This window comes from Corvus kubaryi, unplaced genomic scaffold (genome assembly GCF_017639235.1).
Source record: "Corvus kubaryi isolate FWS band 111438036 unplaced genomic scaffold, C.kubaryi_AGA036_p1.0 76, whole genome shotgun sequence".
NCBI lineage: Eukaryota > Metazoa > Chordata > Aves > Passeriformes > Corvidae > Corvus > Corvus kubaryi.
The window spans coordinates 2,951,001-2,971,234 of record NW_024582063.1 but is presented as its reverse complement, the minus strand read 5'-3'; the positions used below and the strand labels follow the sequence as shown (position 1 = coordinate 2,971,234).

At 41.9% G+C, this 20,234-nt stretch overlaps 1 protein-coding gene across 1 annotated transcript in view; it reads left to right on the top strand.

Moving 5' to 3' along the window:
- Positions 1 to 20,234, top strand: part of LHCGR (luteinizing hormone/choriogonadotropin receptor) — a 29,310-nt gene that overhangs the window by 2,035 nt on the left and 7,041 nt on the right. The window contains exons 2-10 of the mRNA XM_042051499.1: positions 5,809 to 5,880; positions 8,438 to 8,512; positions 10,164 to 10,238; positions 10,770 to 10,844; positions 10,937 to 11,014; positions 13,582 to 13,650; positions 14,278 to 14,352; positions 15,550 to 15,735; positions 18,233 to 18,313. Coding sequence (XP_041907433.1) covers positions 5,809 to 5,880; positions 8,438 to 8,512; positions 10,164 to 10,238; positions 10,770 to 10,844; positions 10,937 to 11,014; positions 13,582 to 13,650; positions 14,278 to 14,352; positions 15,550 to 15,735; positions 18,233 to 18,313 — 786 coding nt within the window. The remainder of the gene's footprint in view (positions 1 to 5,808; positions 5,881 to 8,437; positions 8,513 to 10,163; positions 10,239 to 10,769; positions 10,845 to 10,936; positions 11,015 to 13,581; positions 13,651 to 14,277; positions 14,353 to 15,549; positions 15,736 to 18,232; positions 18,314 to 20,234) is intronic.

Genomic DNA, 20,234 nt, shown 5'->3' with positions numbered 1-20,234 from the left:
CGCTAACCCTACAGATGTACACGTATTCTCACTCTTTTGTTTAGTTGTTATTCAACCTCTTTTACTTTTCTTTCATCTTTTCCTTTGATTTTCATACCAGTTTCTTCTCATCCATTTAGCTGTTGTCTTCCCCTCTCTCTTATTCATATAGTTTCTGGAGCTTTGTTAGTGCTGACTGCTTCTCTTTCCATACTTTACCAATCTTCCTAGCTCTGTTCTCCCCTTGCACAGCTCTGTGTATGAGAAACAAAGCCAGAGAATGTTAATTTTATCCCCTCACAGCCACATCTGTACCTGGAATCACAGCATGGTGCTTGCAAGTGCAAGTGGTTTAGGTTGTTACAGCTCAGTTCCCGGGGTGGCCACATCCTTCCTCGGTGCCACTGTAACACAGAAACCAGACCTCAGGAAAGTCCTTCTTAACTGTACAGCCAGTCAAGAAAATAAGCTCCAATATGTAACTCCAACTCTATCTGAGTAAAATCTGATGCTGTAATGACCTGTGCTTCCAAATGTATTTTTGATACTTTATTATATTCCTAGTATATATCCCATAGGGAAATTTCAGCCATTTTTCTTTACCCGAGTTATCCTTGCTATGTCACATTATTGATGAAAAAACTTTTCAAAATTATTAGACTTCTGACAGGTTGCGGAATTATGGGGTTTATACAGTCCTGAATTGACCATATTTTTCTCAAGCTCCTGTTTTTAGTTTGGACATTACACAAACACTACAGAACCTCCATTATTCAGACATCTTTGAATGCCCTTTGGCTACAGCAGCTATATGTCCTCTTAGTCTCAGCAGAAAAATAACCTTTAATACACCATTATATTTTGAAACAAAATATGATTTTCCTTCTTTTGAAGTCTCATATGTACTTTTGGGGTTTTAAGCAAAGTCTGGTTGGATAGGTACCCAACACCAGCTGTACAGCAATGGGCATTGGATAACTTAAGACCTTTTTGCCCCTTCAAAAAACTTCATTTCATGGTGAGGTTCACTTTGCCATACCTGAGTGTGTGCCCCTGTGTGCAGAGCTTCTGCAGTTGGGTGAATGACATGTGATTAGGCACCAAATTATGAGACATCAAATACAAAACTTTGTGGCAAAAGCCTGAGGACATAGATAGTTGTACCATGTCTTCCTTATTATATATATTATATTTGGCTCTTTGAGATTGTCAAAAGAATTCAATTTCAGGGCCAAAGTGTCTTCCACAGGAGATTATATCACCCATCATCACCTAGTGGAAGGTGCTCTTTGGGTGCTTGTGTTATATCATAGTTCACATTTCAGGTAGATAATGCCCAACATACAGAGCTTTAAAAATCAATGCCCACCCTATTACACTGCCCCCCAGAAACTGATCAAAATCCTAGGAAAATAGTGGGTTTTCAACCATAGTTTCCATCAATATTCCAAATCCTCCCAAGTTTAAGGATGCCACAGAATAAAATGCTTGCCAAGAGTCTACTTTATGCTTTCATCTTTTGGGCATTAAAAATAGAAGTAATCCTATAAAATAGACACAATAAAATATAAAATATAACAGCCAACCCAGCTACAATAATTCATTCATACCTATTGCTATTGGGTCTGTTCTTTTTATTGTTATTACTATTATTATTATTATTGTTATTATTATTAATGAGTTCAACTAAACACTTTTTGCAAAAGGCCACTTCTGTAATACAGGGATTTCTTCCAGTGGTGTGAGTGGGCTTGGGCTTTGACTCCTCCTCAGCAGGACTGCAAGTAGTTCTGAGCTTTTGGGGCATCCAGAGCTCTCAAAAGATTTCTTGGAGCTCAAGTCTATTGGTGGCAGTTCCTGTCTTTCCCAATGCTCTTGGATAGCCTTAAATACATTTAGCTTCGCCATTTCAAACCTTACTGCCTAGAATTATGTACCTTGAAAACCAATCTTGATAATGTATAGAAATGCCAAGGGCTGCTGAGTGCCAGGAAGTCTGGCTGGCTCTCCATTTCTTTCTGTCTTTTTCCAAGGATGAGAAGTCCTGCAATTCTGTGGAGCCACAGCACTGTCAGCACTGAATGACAGCAACGAGTACAAGCATACAAGTTATGGTGCATGAGATGTGAAAGAAACTTTACAGGCTTTCTTAAAAGGGCAAAAGTTTATCCTTTAACAATAGTCTTTCAAAACAGTGCAGGTAACTTACATTAAAGATGGGTGCATCCCTCTTTTCATGAGCTACAGAAGTCAGGCCAGTAGTGTGGGCAAGTTAGATGTACAAAAGCTTTGTAAAAACATTTTTTGTCAAAAGCTTCCTCGGCTGAATGGCCATATCTGAGTATCACAGTCTGAGTGCTGTCAGAAAGAAATCTGAACAGGCCACCACACCAGGAAGACCGAGCAGATGAAACATCTACAGACAGAGAGGAACAGCCTCATATTTACAATTTCTGGTCCTCAGGGGGGACTTCAACCATAGCAGGACATAAGCAATCCAAGAGTTTCCTGGAATCCTTTGATGATAACTTCTGTCTCCAAGTGATAGAGGAGCCAAGGAGGAGAGGTGCAGCGTGGGCCTTGTTCTCACCAACAGGGAGGGGCTGGCAGGGAATGTGAAGCTCAAGGGCAGCCTTGGCTGCCAGGACCATAAGTGATGGAGTTTGAGATCCTTAGGGCAGCAAGTAGGGTGCACAGCAAGCTCATTACCCTGGACTTCAGCAGAGCAGACTTTGGCCACTTCAGGGACCTGCTTGGCAGAGTCCCATGGGATAAAACCCTGGAGGGAAAAGGGGCCCAAGAAAGATGGTTGATATTCAAAGATCAGCTCCAAGCTCAGGAGTGATACATCCCAACAAAGAGGAAGTCAGGCAAAGCACCAGGAGGCCTGCATGGATGAACAAGGAACTCCTGAACAAACTCAAACACAAAAAGAAGGAATAGAGGGTGGAAGCAGAAACTGGTAGCCTGGGCAGAATTCAGAGAAATTAAGCAGATGGAATCAGGTTAGGAAAGCTAACGCCCTGATGGAATTAAGAAAAGGGGAAACATAACCCCCATTTTTACTGAGGGAAATCAGGAAGACCCAAAGAAATATATGCCACTGAGTCTCACCTTCATGCCTGGCAAGATGCTGGAGCAGATCCTCCTGAAAACCATGCTAAGGCGCATGGAAACTAAGGAGGTGATTGGTGTTAGCCAGTGTGGCTTTATTCAGGACAAATCTTATGCCTGAAAAATTGGGTGGCCCATTAGGATGGGGTTACAGCAGTGGTGGATCTGACTGACATCATCTGACATCATCTACCTGGACTTGTGCAAAGCATTTGACACTGGCCCACATCCTTGTGTTTAAATTGGAGAGAGATGGGTTTGATGGGTGGGCCACTTGGTGGATAAGAAGTTGGCTGCGTGGTTGCACTCAGTTAGTCAATGGCTGAATGTCTGAGTGGAGAGCAGTGACAGGTGACATTCCTCAGGGGTCATACTGGGAGCAGCTCTGATTTACATCTTTGTCGGCAGCGTAGTCGGTGGGACGGAGCTCACCCTCAGCAGGTTTGGGGTGGAAGTGTGTGTGGGGTGTGTGGTGGGATCGGCACGCTGGAGGCGAGGGACCTTGAGAGGTGGGAGAGGCACGAGGCCTTGAGACTGTGCAAACCTCATGGAGTTCAGCAAGGCCAAGCGCAAGGTCCTGCATGTGGGCCAGGGCAATCCCAAGCACAAATACAGGCTGGGCAGAGAATGGATTGAGAGCAGCCCTGAGAAGGACTTGGGGGTGCTGGTGGATGAGAGGTTGGACATGAGCCATCAATGTGTGCTGGCAGCACAGGAAGCCCGTGGTATCCTGGGCGGCATCCAAAGCAGCGTGGCCAGCTGGGCAAGGGAGGGGATTCTCCCCTTCTACTCTGTCCTTGTGAGACCCCACCTGGAGAGCTGCATCCAGCCCAAGGGCTTCCAGCATAAGAAGGATGTGGACCTGCGGGAGTGAGTCCTGAGGAGGCCACAAAAATGCTCAGTGAGCTGGAGCACGTCTCCTAAAGAGACAGGCTGAGAGAACTGCAGCTGTTCAGTAAATATTCATAGAATCATAGAAGGGTTTGGATTGAAAAGGACCTTAAAGATCATCACCTGTCACTCCAAGCCATGTGCCATTACAACCAGCACGCTGCTCACCCACCAGCATGTCACAGGGAGGTAGTAGGCTCATGGGCTGATGTAACTGAAAGCCAAGATTTGGTTTTAGTTTTTGCACCTTCAGTCACATTTCCATTTCCTTTGTAAATTATAATGTTTTTTGCAAGCAGTTTCATAAAAGGTATGTTTTGTTTTCCAAGCAGCCTGAGCTGATGGCAAATTTATAGGGTTATAGAGCAGGAATTTCTCAGCTTCTACTTTTTGCTTCTTCCTGAAGTTCTTTTCCTTTTGGCTCAGAGTGTTAAAACCCACTGCAAATTACTTCTACCTGTCTCTACCCTTCAGGGAAAAATACTTTCTTCAAGCTGCATGACATAGTTTCATCTCTGATTTAACCAAACGTCCCACACAGCAAAACATGCTAGCATCAGTCTAGAGACAGGTATGATCCAATCACAACGGCATGAATAACATATATATCCTCTTATCACCCTTGTTAGGTAGGGAAGCATTGTTATTCCCAGTTTACTGACAGGTAGGCAAGGTCCAAGGGAACTAAATGATTTTCCCCAAATCACACAGACTTTCGGAACATAGCTAGGAAGTGACTTCCAGGCTCCTTGGTACATCCAGATTTGTAACCCTTAGCCACAGTATTTGTGACAGCCTGCCTTTATAATGTGTAGGTATGACATATTTTTAAATATATAAAAATATATACATATATATATAAAACTTGATGAACATTTAATATAAGTATTGACAATCATAAACATGTTTCTTCATATAAAGGATTATGATAACAACAACAAAAAAAAACAGACTATGTGAATAACACAGAAACATTTCAGTCAAAAAGCCTTGAGGGGATGAGTTTAAGGATGGGAAACAAATGTCTCTAACTAGATATTAGTCATTCTAAAGCAAAATGGAGCAATCATCTGTTTTTACAGAGATAACATTTTGAAATATGTTAAATATTTTCCTATGGCCATTATCAGGGAGAGTGTGCTCATGGGTGGACAAATTGGCTGGTAAAAGTACTATGGCTCAGATGTGGAGAATGGTAAAATGTGACACTGTCTGCCACATCATTGTTAATTTCTCAGTCAGAGAAACTAAAAAATTAAAAATTAAAACCCACAGTTGCTTTGAATCAACTAACCAGACTGATGCAATTTATTTAAAAAACAAATCCATTATATCTGCCTGATTTGAAATTTTTCTACACTTTGTGCATAGCCACATTCATGATGCCATGCTGCAACATTACAGGGATACTGCTGGGAGGAGGACATGGTGCAGCCAACACAAAGATACTGTTTTATAGAGAAAACTTTATATGAAAGCCACTTCTTCTGGGGATCTAACTTTAAATGGCCTGTAGCTCCCTTTGACTGTGACTGTAGCAGCCTACTTTCATCAGGCTATAAATTTACTTAATAGGTTATGATTATTATTGATTTGATGGTGATTACTCTCAAATTTATGCTGTTGAGGAACTGACCCAATATCCTTTGATATCCATTTAACTGAGATCAATGACAAATGGATCAGGCTGTAGAGGTACAGAGAACTGCAGGAAAAATAAGGTGGCATTATGCTTGATTGGTTTTCTCCCTACCATAATGCTACAATTATAAACAAGGAAACCCCATGCCTTACAACCTTTCCTCCCTCTCTTCTTTTTTTCAGATCATTCACTCATCTCTCTGTAAAAGTAATCGCATCACATGCGTTTGAAGGACTTCGAGATTCCTCCATCATGTAAGTTGTCAATATTTTCCATAGGCTTTTCCTTAATTTCTTACAAAAATCATCATTTTATAATAATGTAAAAATGTGTGGCTAATACACACTATTGATGAAAAGAAACCACAGGGGAAGGATAAACATAGCATTCCTTTTCATGTAAACAGTATACAAAAATGCCTTGAAAATGTGTGATTTTTAACACCCGTTTAAAGATCAAATAATGAAATATTAATCATGTCAGAGAGAACTGGATACAGCTTAGTAACTGATGAGAGGAGCATTTGATTAGGAGATAGATTTCTATCATCAAACATCACCTCTGCAATGACAGCCATGGCACTCTGTGATTATACATTTATAGAAGACCCAAATGAGACATTCCTTCAGCATTTTGCAGTGAGAGAGAAGCTTGGCAGGGGATCAGTAGGACTGAGCCCTCTCTTTGATCTTTCAGTTTGCAAGTGCTGTAATTTTGCACACCGAGTCTGCACTACTTCCCAACCCTTGGCTTTGTACCTGTTTTCCACCAATGATTCAGACCCTAAGGCTCGCCTTACCCCTCTTGGCCTCATTTCTGCTGTTACTCCAGCTGAAAGATGGCATGCTTGAGTCTCCATTATTTATTATTTTTTATTTTGTCTGCATTGAGTGGCCTCTAAAGGACAAAGCTGATGACACAGCAGTGCAGTGAAGAGCAGGGGAATGACCTCCCCCCGAATCTAAGCAGCAGCACAGAAGATGCTGCTTTCTTTTCAAGGTGCACTTTTTGTACTTCTCTGCTGTACATATCCAACTGCAATACAGTATTAAAGTAGAATCCAAGTGGTGCTGTATTCTTGCATTCACTTGAATCTGAATGTTTAATGAGAACTTAATCATTTCACACTGGAGACCAACCTAAATCTACAAAATTTCTCCTACCTGCATGACTTGAGGCTACACTTTCTCAAACTGTACATATGTCATATTCTCCATAGAAAATGGTTTGTTCATGGCATTTTCCCTTCCGTAATGAGAATTTAATTGATCTTTTTGTGTGCTTTTAATGAATCTGTCCAAATTAACATTGTAGAAATTGATGTATTTTTCTGAAGTTAGTTTGTAGAACACTTCATAATTTTATTGAGATTTAATGCTACTTTGAAAAATGCGTATTTTAAAATAGTAAATCTCTAAATCAGTTATTTGGCAACACATCACTCTCTGAAAATCAGATGATAAATTATTCTCATGCCATAAGTCATTGCAACATATGTAAATGGAAAAACTGTGGCTGACAGGGAGGATCCCATGGAAGAACCATGTTTCAGACCCCAAACAAGTTCTGTGAGCAGGCACTGATCCCTCCCAGCCTGTGAATCTCTGAGGATCAGAGATTGTACATCCGTCTTTCATTTATGAGTAACTAGTGCAAAACCAAAAAATAACATTCTCACTGAATTATGATAATGAAAAAATCCTTAAGTTTCTATAAGACACACGTACATGTTAACTGTGTGATTTCTAGTGTGCATCCCCCTTTGCCACTACAAATGAAATACAGAATTCATTCTGGTCTAAGGGGCTTTATTATCAACACCAATAGGAATTGTCTTCTCATAATTGTAATTGGATTAACTAACACTCAGGACTGTGACAATACTGATGTGACTGTGTAGATGCAATCCAGTTGTTTGGATAGTATATTTTCTTGACAGTGTATATAATCTTAGGTTTAGTTTGTGTGTCCTTCTAGTCAATTCTGTTGAGAAATTTTGAAGATCTTTCCCTTATATATGCATCAATGTATACTATTTACTTTCAGGACTCAGTTTTGCACAGCCTCTTAGATCTTAATCTAAGATTCTTAATCTAAAAAATTTCTTAATCTAAGAAACCAAGCATTTAACAAGCATCTAATAAGTGGATTTTTTTTCTATGTCAGTATTGGTTAATCTTGAGTACAGATGTGGAATAGGAGCATCTGTAATCACAGAGTGCCACCAAAAACAGTCACGTTGGTCTGTGTCATGATGAAAAGAGCCACTTCCTGTCAGTTTGCATGTATGTAATGAAAATGGCATTTAAATCCTAAAATTTTTCATAAAGTGTGTTGAATCCATATCTGTGTATTTCTACATCTGTGGACTAGACAACCGTAATTCTGACTTGATAATAGTATATGAAGCACCGTGAACGTTATCCATGTCCTCACACAGCAAATAAATTCACTAAGCAGAACCAACAATGGGAGGGAGCAAAAGGCTCATGAGGCTTGGGCTCACTCTGTTTATATTAGTTCTGGCCCTTAGTCCCTACCTTACCTGCAATTTACTGAGGAAGTGGAGATTGGCTGTTACAGGGGTACTTATTCCTAAGGGTCAGCTTTCCCTTTTGCCAGGACAGCAAAAGGCTGGTCCTCTCAAACGCCACTGGCACAGGCTCCCAGGATGTCTGAGGTGAGGCATGGGCAGGACTGGCAGGAGGGGTTGAACAAGGGTGCATAAAAGAAGGAAATACAAAGTGGAAAGCCGATTGCTGGTGTTTCTTCTGGTAATGTGTTGCTTTGTGTCTGTTGTTTTCATTGTAGTGAAATCTCTCAGAGCGACTCCCTGGAGAGAATAGAAGCGAGCGCCTTTGACAGCCTTCCCACCTTGTCTGAAATGTGAGCATCAGTTAAAAAAAGGCATCCATGTTGTGGTTTCAGATCATCAAGGTGTAAACAGTCTGCAGAGAAGTATTCCTGGACCAAATCTGTCTCTGTTACTTTGGTTGGCTTTGACTGAGATCTGTGATGAGAAACATTTCTCTGCAAAGTACCATATAAATAGTGAGCACTCTGTAAGGCCTGGCCTTGGAGATCTAGCTCATGCAAAGACATCCCTGCACGGAGTCCCACTGCTTTCAGTGAGCTCAGTGGCAGGAGTGGAGCTCTGTGTCTGCTTCTGCTGGCATTGTCAGGCTTTCTAAGTGGGGAAAGAATTCAAGATGACAAAAGATGAGAAAAATCTTTCTTTTTGAAGATGCCATTTTCAAAGCCGTACATTATTTAAATACAGCTGCTTAGTATGCATAGCTCTTCTGTGGAGCACTGAAATACTACTCAAACAGAACACGCACTGATTTTAAACTTGACCTGCATAGCACAGGCATCTGAGAGAGAGAGTTAAAAGCAATGATTAGGAGAATGCTCTGAAATGTTTAGTGAAATTGGAAAGTATAAATCTGATTCAATATCTCATTACTGCCTTTTTTGCACAGCATGACCAGTGAGTGGCTTAAAACTGTGCAACTGAGTGAGGACAAATTCATCTCTTTTTTTTTTTTTTAATGTGTGAACATCACTGAAGCCAGTTACTCACAAAAGCAAGGGATAAAGATTTCTCAACCTCTGAATGAGTCCAGCTTCCACTGGGATCAATGGTGTGCTTTGGGAAGGAATGAAAGTTTTGACCCTTACAGTTTTTGGATAGCTTGTCTAATGCCTGTCTTCCAAAACCCAAAAGCTAAGCAAAACCATTAAAGAGCTACAGAGAGCTGGCAAAAAAACCTCCTTGAATCTTGAATGCTGTACAGGACTCATATTGCAGGGGCTTGATGTCCCCAGCTGCACTCAAGTCCACATTCAATGGATGATCAGGGTAGGTGAGTTCAATGGCATTCTTGAATTTCAACTTTTCTTGCCCTTTCACATGCTAAAACCTTGTCTTTTGTAAGCCATGCATAGGGAGGGAGCTGGGCTACAGTTATTGGGGCAAACACAGATGTTTATAGATAGTTTAGCTGCAGAAAGTGCTCCTTGATTAAGAGATCTGCCTGTTTTTTGAGTGACCACTAGCAACCAGGACTTCTCACATAATTCTCTCCCAGTTTCTGCTGATCCACTCCTACCAACCACTGCTCTAAGGAAGTCCATGGTGCCCTGAAGAGGTTAAACTACCTGAGGAACTGCCTTTCCTGAATAGAAACGACGGATGATTTGAAGGGATCTGTTTGTGGAGCAAGGACCAGGCACACACACACACACACACTCAGGTCCAGGCTCAGCCCCATATCCAAGCCCAAAATGCTAACTCCCACCAGTGACCAAGTGGATCCAAACCAGATCAGCTCAGAGAACCATGAGAATTCATGTAGTGTTATCTTTTGTTGGCTGCCTAAAAATTGCAGGCCATTTTTGTTACCAACAGTCCCTCAAAATGCACCCAGCAGCATATTTGAAGACTGTTTTCTGAGAAAGTAAATCACAAGCAAAGCACAGGGCCCTCCCAAATCTATAATGATTATAATACTGAAATATTTTTCCCTCATTACAGATTAATCCTGAACACGAAAAATCTGTTGCACATTGAGGACGGAGCGTTCAGAAATCTTCCAAAGCTAAAATATTTGTAAGAAAGAGTTCTATTCCTTTTCTGTTTGCTTTATTTATTCTTTTCTCCAAAGGAGTAGACAAGTCAAACTAAGGAGTGTAAGGAAAAGGGTTTTTCATGCATTACAGAGTACTAGAAGTACATACATCATTTACAATAGCTTTAACCTGTAGTTAACCAATAGTGAGGTTTTTCAATAGACAAGGGCAGGGCAGTGATGGACAAAACAGAAGTCTGCAAAGAAGTTCAGTGCTTATTTCTAGAATAAAGCTTTCAGATGAACAGGGCACTAAACAAAAGGTATAACTAAAATCTCTCCCTCGTGCTTAATGTAGTGAGAACATATGCTGCTCCTCCAGGACACTGCTTGAGAATGATAAAAAACTTGATTTTTAAAGGCCTTAGAAACACCTTTGGAGCCTACTTACAAATTATATTTGTCAGTCACCTTTTAAAGCACTGTTAAACTTAGACCTACCAAGTCAGCTTCTTGTTGCATCCACTCTGGTAATATTTTCTTCTATAAATAGGAATTATGCTTTTCTCTAGGAGCATTTGTAACACTGGAATAAGACAATTTCCAGACCTGACACAGATCTTCTCACTGGAAGCTCATTTTATTTTGTAAGTAGAGACCCAACCTAACCCAGCTGCCAGTGTTTTCCATCTTGTTTCTGAATCTCTGACAAAAACACCTTTTTCTTTTCCTTCCAAAGGGAGCTCTGTGATAATTTGCGTATGACAATTATACCACGAAATGCTTTCCAAGGGATGAACAATGAATCACTGACACTGTGAGTAATATAATCCTAGCTCCAGCTCCTTCTGGGAGGATAACACTTCCGCTTGAGGAAAGTGGGTTGACTTCATGAAAATCTTGACATTAAGCCCCAAAAAGTATATATATGTATTGTGAGTTGAAATGCCTAAGAAACATAGGAATATTCTTTAAGGTGAAAAGCAGAGTTTTTTCCAAAAGATAACTTCACTTAGGAAAGAAAATGGGACAAGGGATCTAAATCTTCATCTTCCATGCAATGTTATTTTTAAAAATACCATCATCAGGATAAAAACTACAAAAGCTGTGCTGCAGGCCAAAGTCTCTGTTCTTACCTCAGGGATGCATTTTCTTGAAACAGTGCTTGCAGGGACCAGTCTGAGGGAGCTGAGCTTCAGCTGCACAGGGTCCCTCTGAGGAGGGATGGGATGGAGAGAGAGAGGAAATTGGTACAAACTATGGACGCTGCTTCTTTATTTTGCTTCAGTTTATGTTCCCATAAGATCCCTCTAAGTCTCCACACCCAAGACTTTCCTTTTAGCCAACAATGCATTCATTGCTTCAGCCCCCTGTGAGGTGGGTGGGTTTGATGCTGTGAGATGCCCCACCTGAGGAACACAGAAAGCAACAGGAAGCCAAGGTGAGATGTCCTCTGCCAGTACTATGGATTTCACAGCTCACTTGTCTTCACAAAAGCTTCCACAAAGTAGAGCTGAAAGAGGAAAAATCACAAGCTGAGCCTCTTGGCAGGATGCGGATGAAATCTGGGTGTCCCAAGGAAGGACCCTCTGAGCCAAGAGGGCAGCAGCAGGCCACCCACTTGGTGTGGTAGCCACAAACCCCAGGGGAGCCCAGTGAAGCCAGCCTTTGGGGGCCAGGCTCCAGTACATATCCAATGGGAGCCCTGCCCTAAATCCCATGAATATTTGCACCTGCAAAGGAGCTGTGCACAGGGTCAAGGACTGCAACTGATGGAATCTTCATCAGGCTGATGTGCCAGCATGGCAGTAATTTTAACACAGATTTTACGTATTGGCCAATACCTTCTGGAAGCAAGAGAGGAACTGGGCATAAATGTGACTGAATGCTGCTCCTACACGATGCTAAAGAAGAGCAATTGCTTGGATTAGTGCATCATTTCATCTTATGAGCCTCTTTCCTCCCAACAAGTTCTCAAAATAACTTCAGCAAAATTATGATTCTGCTAATGGTGCAAGAAAATGAACATAAAAGAGATGGAGAAAGGTGCTTAAAGTCTTTACTGTAACCTTAAAGTGTATTAAATGGGAGGGAGTCTAAGTCAGGCAACAGCCAACAGTCATTTTTCTCCCATCCTTTTGTGATAGGGAGCTCACCACAAGAAGAAAAGAAGTATCTTATCAGCAGCTTCCTAATTGTAGAGTTATGTGTTAACACCACCCCATGTGGTTAGCTGTAATTAGCTGAAGTAATTCCTCTTGTTACAGCATGGTCTGGTGAAACATAAGTCATCTATGGAGGTGTAAAGTCACCCTGCAGTCATACTTTGCACTGCAAAGTATCTCATTTAGCCTTTCCAACAGTTAATGTTTCTGGTGGATTGGAAAATTAATCCTACATGTTGTCATGGTTTTTAAAGCTATCACTAATTTCAGCATTGTGCTGAGGTAGATACCATCTATCAAATGGAGTCAGGTGCTCCCCACACTTAAGCACCTGGGAGCATGTTCTATAGGGCCAGTTTGTGCTATCCCAAAAGCAAGTGGAAAAGCAACAGAAATGCTGTTTAATTCACAAACTGTGCCAAGTTTTCTATTAGTAATATTAAAGAAAAAATAATATATACAGGTGACTATATTGAATTTCTATTGGATACATGAACTTAATACCACAAATGGGTATTAATAGACCCATCTTTACATCTCCTAAAGAAGGAAAAGAGCTGGACCCGAGGTGTAGCAGAGCCCAGCCTTTAGGTGTCTGTCCCCAGGGTGGGGAATCAGGACCCAAGGTGGCTTCAAGTGACGTGTGCAGCGCAGGAAACAGCAGGGATCCCACAGCACAAACCAAGCCTGGCAGCAGCGCCTTGGAGAAGCTGCTAACTCACTGACTGCTGGATGATGCACAACTCAGCCTTGCCTCTCTGCAAGGCTGTCTCTTAGAAGATTTGTCTGTCCATAGAGGATCTGCAATCCGGCAGCTCCCTCCAGGCTTTACGGTTGCTTTCCACCTGACACATCTCTAGGCCTTGCAGTCTTCCATCTGCACCTGCTGACACCACAAAATCCTGGTCTTCTGCCTCCAGGTTGTTGTCTGTGTGCCAGGAGCTTAGCTGGACTAGTGTCCAGCCTGTGCCTACCTAGATCTCAGCCCCAGGTAGGCACAGGCGAGCCCCTCAGCAGGGGGAGGATCTGTACCTCAGCAAAAGTTCTCTTCAGCAGCTAAACAGGAAGGAGCTTAGAGAATTTAAACTGCATCTTTCTTAATTTAAGAGCTATAGTTACCTTCATTCTTTATAAGCAGCACCAAGGTTTGAAACTTGTAGTACGTAATGTAATCTCGCCTTTTCCAAATCTTTTTCCCTCATGTTTGTTTAATCTCCAGCAAGTTGTATAAAAATGGATTTGAAGATATCCACAGCCATGCCTTCAACGGGACAAAGCTGAATCAATTGTGAGTATGCTATCCCTCCTCAGTAAATTAAACAGTAAATAAGAATTTAAATATAGTCAGAGGCTCTTCCTTCAGCTTAACTGCCTGTGTCTTGTATTTCCCAAACTGCATCTTTCAGTGTCATTGTGACTCAGTCGTTAATCCTACAGGTCTTACTGTTTTTCCTGAAACAATATCTATTAAAATAGTAAAGCTTTTGTGAGAAAAGCTCATAATTCTTAACAAAATTTCATAAACTAGTGTAAAACTTGAAACAGTAGCCCAGACTCGGGAATCTATAGTTTATGTCTGGAAACATCAATAGGTTTTAAATCCCTCTCACACGCTGGGGGACTAATCTCTTGGTTAGGCAAAATGTATGTTTGCTACTGTAGTGAAAGAACCAGCCTTGTTGTTCCTGGTTTAAGTCAGAAAAATATGGAATTTAGCACTTTTAAGTGTAGATGATAATGATCTGATGGCATCAGAGGAAGTAAAGGTCACGTGGGAATTACAAGCTGTCCCCAGCCAGGCAGTGCAACAACCACTGCTGTGGTGAGAGAAAGAATTGAAACAGGTGTGAAGAAGAAACCAAAAAAGTGATTTTTAAAATACAGACATACAGAGAGTTCATTTTTGGTTCCACAGAATCCTGAAGGACAACAAGAACCTCAGGCGGATACACAATGATGCCCTGAGAGGGGCCACAGGGCCAGATGTCTTGTAAGTATCCACACCTCCATTACCTGAGTGTCCTGTGGGAACTGCACAGTGCCACCAGAGCTGTGTCACCACAGCAAACACAGGCTTTGAGTCTGGAAGGAGAGTTGATCTCTTACCCTCTGTGCATAAAGTGGAAACATGTCAACAAGATGCCATGAAATTACAGGGTGAAAGAAGTTTGCACCCTGGCAAACACGTATCAGCCAGTTCTAGTGTTGGCATTGATCTCCACCTCTTAGATATTTTGGCCTTTGCTTTATTTGTGTCAGATCCTCCTGATCCTGTTCCTGTGTTTTATACTCTGACATTGCAAACTAACTTGTCCTTTGGTAGGATGGATATGTTTTGGCAATATATATATTGGTTTACGATTTGTTTATAAAATTGAACCAGCTGATTGCACGCTGTAAGCTCATGCTGAATAAAACTTGTTATTATCATCCTCATGATTTATTAATCAAGGACTTACTGGAGGGCTGCCCTGGCTGTAACTCCATGCAATAAAACACAGTGTGGTTCTGTAAATAGCAGTCTGTGCTGCACATGCCTTTTTTGTGCCTTTTATTGGTGCTTTGTGGTATATGGCATTACTGATATCACTTTCAGAATTGTGGGCCTTTTTTTCCTTTGTTAAATGTCCTGACTCTTTAGTCACACTGATGGACTTCCTTCACACAAACAGCCCCTCTGAAGTTACTCTAAGTCAAACTGCTTATGTTTGTGTTGGCAAGAATGACAGATTCTTTGGGGGTTTTATTTAATAGCCATTTAATTAAAGCACCTAGAACAGCACTTCAGAGGCAAGCAGAGAGCCAGGAGGGTGTCCTACCTGTTAGCTGGCTGGAGAGTCACCTTTGTCCACCTTCTTCTCTCCCTGCCTCTATCTTAGAGGCATCCCTCACTCCATGCCTGGATTTCAAACAATAAGGTCAGGACACAGCCCCTGGAGTGGTGGGTTTGAGTTTCCCCAGGACAAAGGGAGCTCCTTGCCTTGCTGGAGCTGCTGAGCCAAAGGGATGCTCTTACCCCACCGCTCTGTATTTTCACAGACCATGTCTCTGAGCTGGGCATCAGGTGCTGAAGTGACTTTGTAGATCTAAACCTTTGTGAAAAAACAGCTGCTGTTACCTACCGTCATGCTTTGGTTGTATTTTTATAGGGATGAAAAGAAAAGTGAATGCTCTCTTTGTTTCACAGGGATATTTCTTCGACAGCGCTGGAGTCCCTGCCTAGTTATGGGCTTGAGGCCATTCAGGTCTTAAATGCAATGTCATCTTACTCTTTAAAGAGGCTGCCACCACTGGATAAATTCAGCAGTCTTCTGGAAGCTGTCCTAACATATCCCAGCCACTGCTGTGCTTTTCGAAACCTAAGGACAGAAAAGTAAGTCCAAATAGCCCATTATTGTACTGCGGTGCTTCAGAAGCGCCAAAATGGCAATTCTGCTTTATTCAGCTCACAAGGTTTGATTATTTTTATTCCAGTTACAGGGAAGCTCTGGTGTATTGCAAGGCCTTGCAGGAAACAGCAAATCTCTGCTAAAGCCAGGAAAATCATGTCCATTTATTTTAGAGCAGAAATGGATCCCATTCTGTGCCCTGGATCTGCCATCAGAAACATTATTCTAAGTTTGCTTAAAGCTTATATTTTTTTGGTATCTCAATTAAAAGCCTGCTGGCACACAGAAGACAGATCTTTATCAATAGCGTGCTGCCCTAATTTAAAATATAAAAAAAAAAAAATAGAAACCCCTGTAGTCTTTAGTTATGTAGCTTAATCAATTCAGGTGAATATGATGACATAGTAGAAAGGTCAATCTTTCAATTACCCACCAAAATTAGGGCCTGCCCCAAGCCTACAGGAAGAGGTTACTCAGTTTAGTTCCAGCTATTTCAGATAACAGACAGTATTGTTCTCCCCACAAGTGGAAACCGTGGCACAGGGAGAGCTTTGCATCCGCTAACTTGGGGTATTTAATCCCAGAAAATTGGAGCTTATTCTTCAGCATTTATGTTTCAAAGAAACCAACCCTTAGCGGGCTTTAGGCAGCCAAAGCAACCCCAAAGGAGTTTAGTTTGAGCCATGAAGGTGCCTCACTTCTTACCTGACTCAAATGAAGGCCACAGAAAAGGTGTGCTGAGCAGGCAGTTGTGAGAGGCCTGGTCGGTGTCACTCCCATGCCTTCACTTCAAGACTGTCTTGGAAAAGCAGGAACAAATTCCAGTTCTTCAGGGTAAAATTAAGGCTGGTGCTATTCTTTCTCTGCTTACCCCATTTTACTAAGGGGTTCTTGATTCTGCAAGAAGAGAAAGAATCTCCTGTAAAGGGTTTCCATTGCTACAGAACTGATTCAGTCACAGATCACATCTCTGAGTGTATTAAACGCAGGAGCATTTCTGGGAGAGAAAATAAAAAGTATTCATCCTGATAAAGACAACTACATTTCTGATACTGTATTAATTTTTGGGTGCTTGGCTTTGCAACATGAGCATGGTCTATAAAAACAGGGGTGCCTTAGTAAGTCACTTTCTTATATTAAGTGACTGTTTTCTTAGTAAATTGCTGGGGGGAAAATCCCACGCAAATCAGGAAACAACTGCTCCCCTACCACAGGCATCAGCAATGAGGTGAGAGAAAGCCATTTCCGTTCATACTGGTAGAGCACCTGGCTGCTACTTTCAAAGCCTCAAAACTAGAGATGTTGCCAAATATGTCATCTCTCAACTTGTACTGTTCAAACTGCTTTACTTCAAGCATGCAAAGTCTACCTCCAGATCCCAGACAGTTTTTAAATAGGGTCACCAGTAGGGGCTTGAGGCTGAGCTGCTGGAAAGCAGCTCTGCAGAGGACCTGGGGGTCCTGGTGGACAACAAGCTGTCCCTGAGCCAGCAGTGTGTCTTTGTGGCCAAGAAGGCCAATGGTGTCCTGGGGTGCATTAGGAAGAGCATTGCCTGAAGGTCAAGGGAGGGGATCCTGCCCCTCTGCTCAGCCCTGGTGAGGCACGTCTGGAGTGCTGTGTCCAGTTCTGGGATCCTGAGGGCAAGAGAGACATGGAGCTCCTGGAGCACGTCCAGTGGAGGGCTATGAAGATGATCAAGGGCTGGGAGCATCTCTCTGATGAGGAAAGGCTGAGGGAGCTGGGCCTGTTCATTCAGCCTCGAGGAGAGACACAGAGAGGGAACCTCATCAATGGCTGTCGGTGTCTGCAGGGAGGGGTCAGAGGATGGAGCCAGGCTCTGCTCAGTGGTTCCAATCAATGGAACAAGAGGCAATAGGCAGGAACTGAGGCATAGGAAGTTCCATCTGAATATGAGGAGGAACTTCCTTCTGTGCAGGTAACCAAGCACTGCAACAGGTTGCACAGAGAGCGTGTGGAGTCTCCCTCACTGGACATATTCCAGAACTGTCTGTATTGTGTTCTAGGATGACACAGGGAGGTTGGACCAGATGCCCCATCACAGTCCCTTCCAACCTGATGCACTCAGTGATGCTGTATCAGGCCAGTTTCCCAGCAGCTGTTAGCAGGAACTTCTCCAAAAGCCAGCCTGCTTCCATTCATCCTGCTGGAGAATCTGGCCCACTTCAATACAATATTTCAAAACACACCTTTTAATTCCAGTTCAAGTTATTTCACTATAAAAAAAAAATACATCCTACACAGTAACCAAGTTGAAAGACCATCCTTACACACCCCTTGAGGTCCTGCCTATTTTCACAGTATTTGAAGCCTTCTTCTTCCCACTTCCTGATGTCTACAGGAACGTTTGTGCAGCCATGAAACCACCTTACCTTATATGGCTGTGAAGATCACTTGCGGAGAAGCCAGGGCTTTGGCCAAAATCCAGCCTGAAAGTTAACTTCCTTCTCATCCTTCTTGCAGACAGAACTTGTTGCTTTCCATTTTTGACAACTTCTCCAAGGAGTGTGAAAGCACCATGAGGAAACCAACTAACAAAATGCTGTAAGTACCTCTCTGCATAGAGATGATGGAAGTAGCAAATATAGACCTCCTCCCCTTTCTGCTGTTCACATGTTTTTTCACTAAGCAGGTCTTTGCCTGCCAATTCAGTCACCCCTACAAGTTGCACAAGTGGTAATTTTACTATCATTAAACGAAGATTTGGATGTTCAAAAGGAAAGGGAAAAAAAAACCCTCATGATTTCATGAGCTATACTCACTCCAGTTTGTCTTCGGAATTCTGAAAGGACTTCAAACCAATGATTAAATATTTACAGAAGTTAGTGGCCTGCATGGAGACTTTCCATTCCCTGAAATAATTGCAGTTGTTGGTGTGATTCAAAGAAGAGCTGCCATTGTTAATAATTTTTTTTTTTACCTATAGAAAGGGTAATTAGAACTCTGCATATCATTAGTTTTCCATGGCAGAACGGAGTCCCTGAGCTAGAAGTATGATGATCCCATGCCAGTGGTTTATTCCGTCTAAACAAGTCTTTCCATATCATCATATTGTTTGCTTGACAGTGTTCAATGTGACAGTGAGAAAGGCTAATATCAAAACTGTTGTGTTGGCTGTGCTGGATGGCACAGGCTCTAATCCAGCTTTTAAGGGAGAAGTTTAAGGATTTGCTATTCTTCATCCCTCTACAGCTAACTGGCAGACCTTGAGACTTGTTAGCAGCCCTGACATGGCGTCAAAGCATTGTAAAGTCTAGAAGAAACAAGGTTATTGTCATAAAATTCCAGTGGCAAAATACAGCTGAAATGTGATTGATTCATTGAGATGATTACTTCCTTGGACATTATCTTGTTTGCTGGTTGGTGAGGCCTCCTACACTTGCCATTTGGTTTTATCTGTCTGCTTGTTTTGGATTAGCATCTGTTGCACTCCTGCTGTGCATTAAATAGTCTGCCCAGCCTATTGGCTCCTGAAGCTTTTTGCTTTGGCAAATCCCAATCTCAGCAATTCTCTTAGCAGTCATTATAATAAGCAAATGAAAGTAAGGTTCATGGGCTTAATGGCTGCAGAACCACAGCAGAAATCATCTGAAAGTCCTGAGTTTTCATTGGTTAAAAAAAAAAAAAAAAAAAAAAACACCAGAAATCCAGCTTGCACATAGCAGCACATAGCAGCACATTTTCACAGCCTCTCAGAAAATCACAACCATTTTCATTAGTAAATAGACTCAAATGTATTTCCTACTCTTCCAGTTTGCAAGTAAATGTAAGACATTGGGCAGTTTTTCATATACAGAGAGGAGAGTTAGGATAACAAGTTTGGGAAGTTATTTGCCCCACAGGAATAACTGAAAAGCAGCTCAGTTTCATTTGCCAGTTAAGACCCTGCTCCAGAAATATCATTTCATGGGCATGCTTCAGTAGATGTGGAAGCTTAAGCATGTGTTTAAATTATCCTAAAGCAACCAGTTTTCTCAAGAGCTGTCCTTAATAGAGATGCTTTCCAGATCTCACACTGCAGACTGAGTGTTTGCCCACCAAACGTTCACAGTCAGGATGATTGGGAAGTTGGAAAATAGGCACCTGTTATGGTAGGGAAGTGCCAGGAAAGACAGTATTTGCTTTTAAAACATTCCTTCTTTGGTAGACATATCACCACACTCTTGATGACCTAGAGATTATAGAAGTCTATCTTAAAAACCTACAACATTTTTTATTAGGCATTGGGTCCAGCCTAAATTTAATAAATTCCTAGCTATCAACTTTACTTAGTTAACCATGCACTCCTACTCCTTACCTTACAATACTGTGAGCATCAAATTCTTCAGCACCTCCCAAGCCATACATAGTCTCAGGAATTCATTTGCTAAGTGCCTTTCCTAAGGGGAGCAAAGGTGCAGAGTTAAAACCCTTAGGTTATTTCAGTATGGCTTCTACAACTGCCTGCGAAACCTCTGTGCATCAA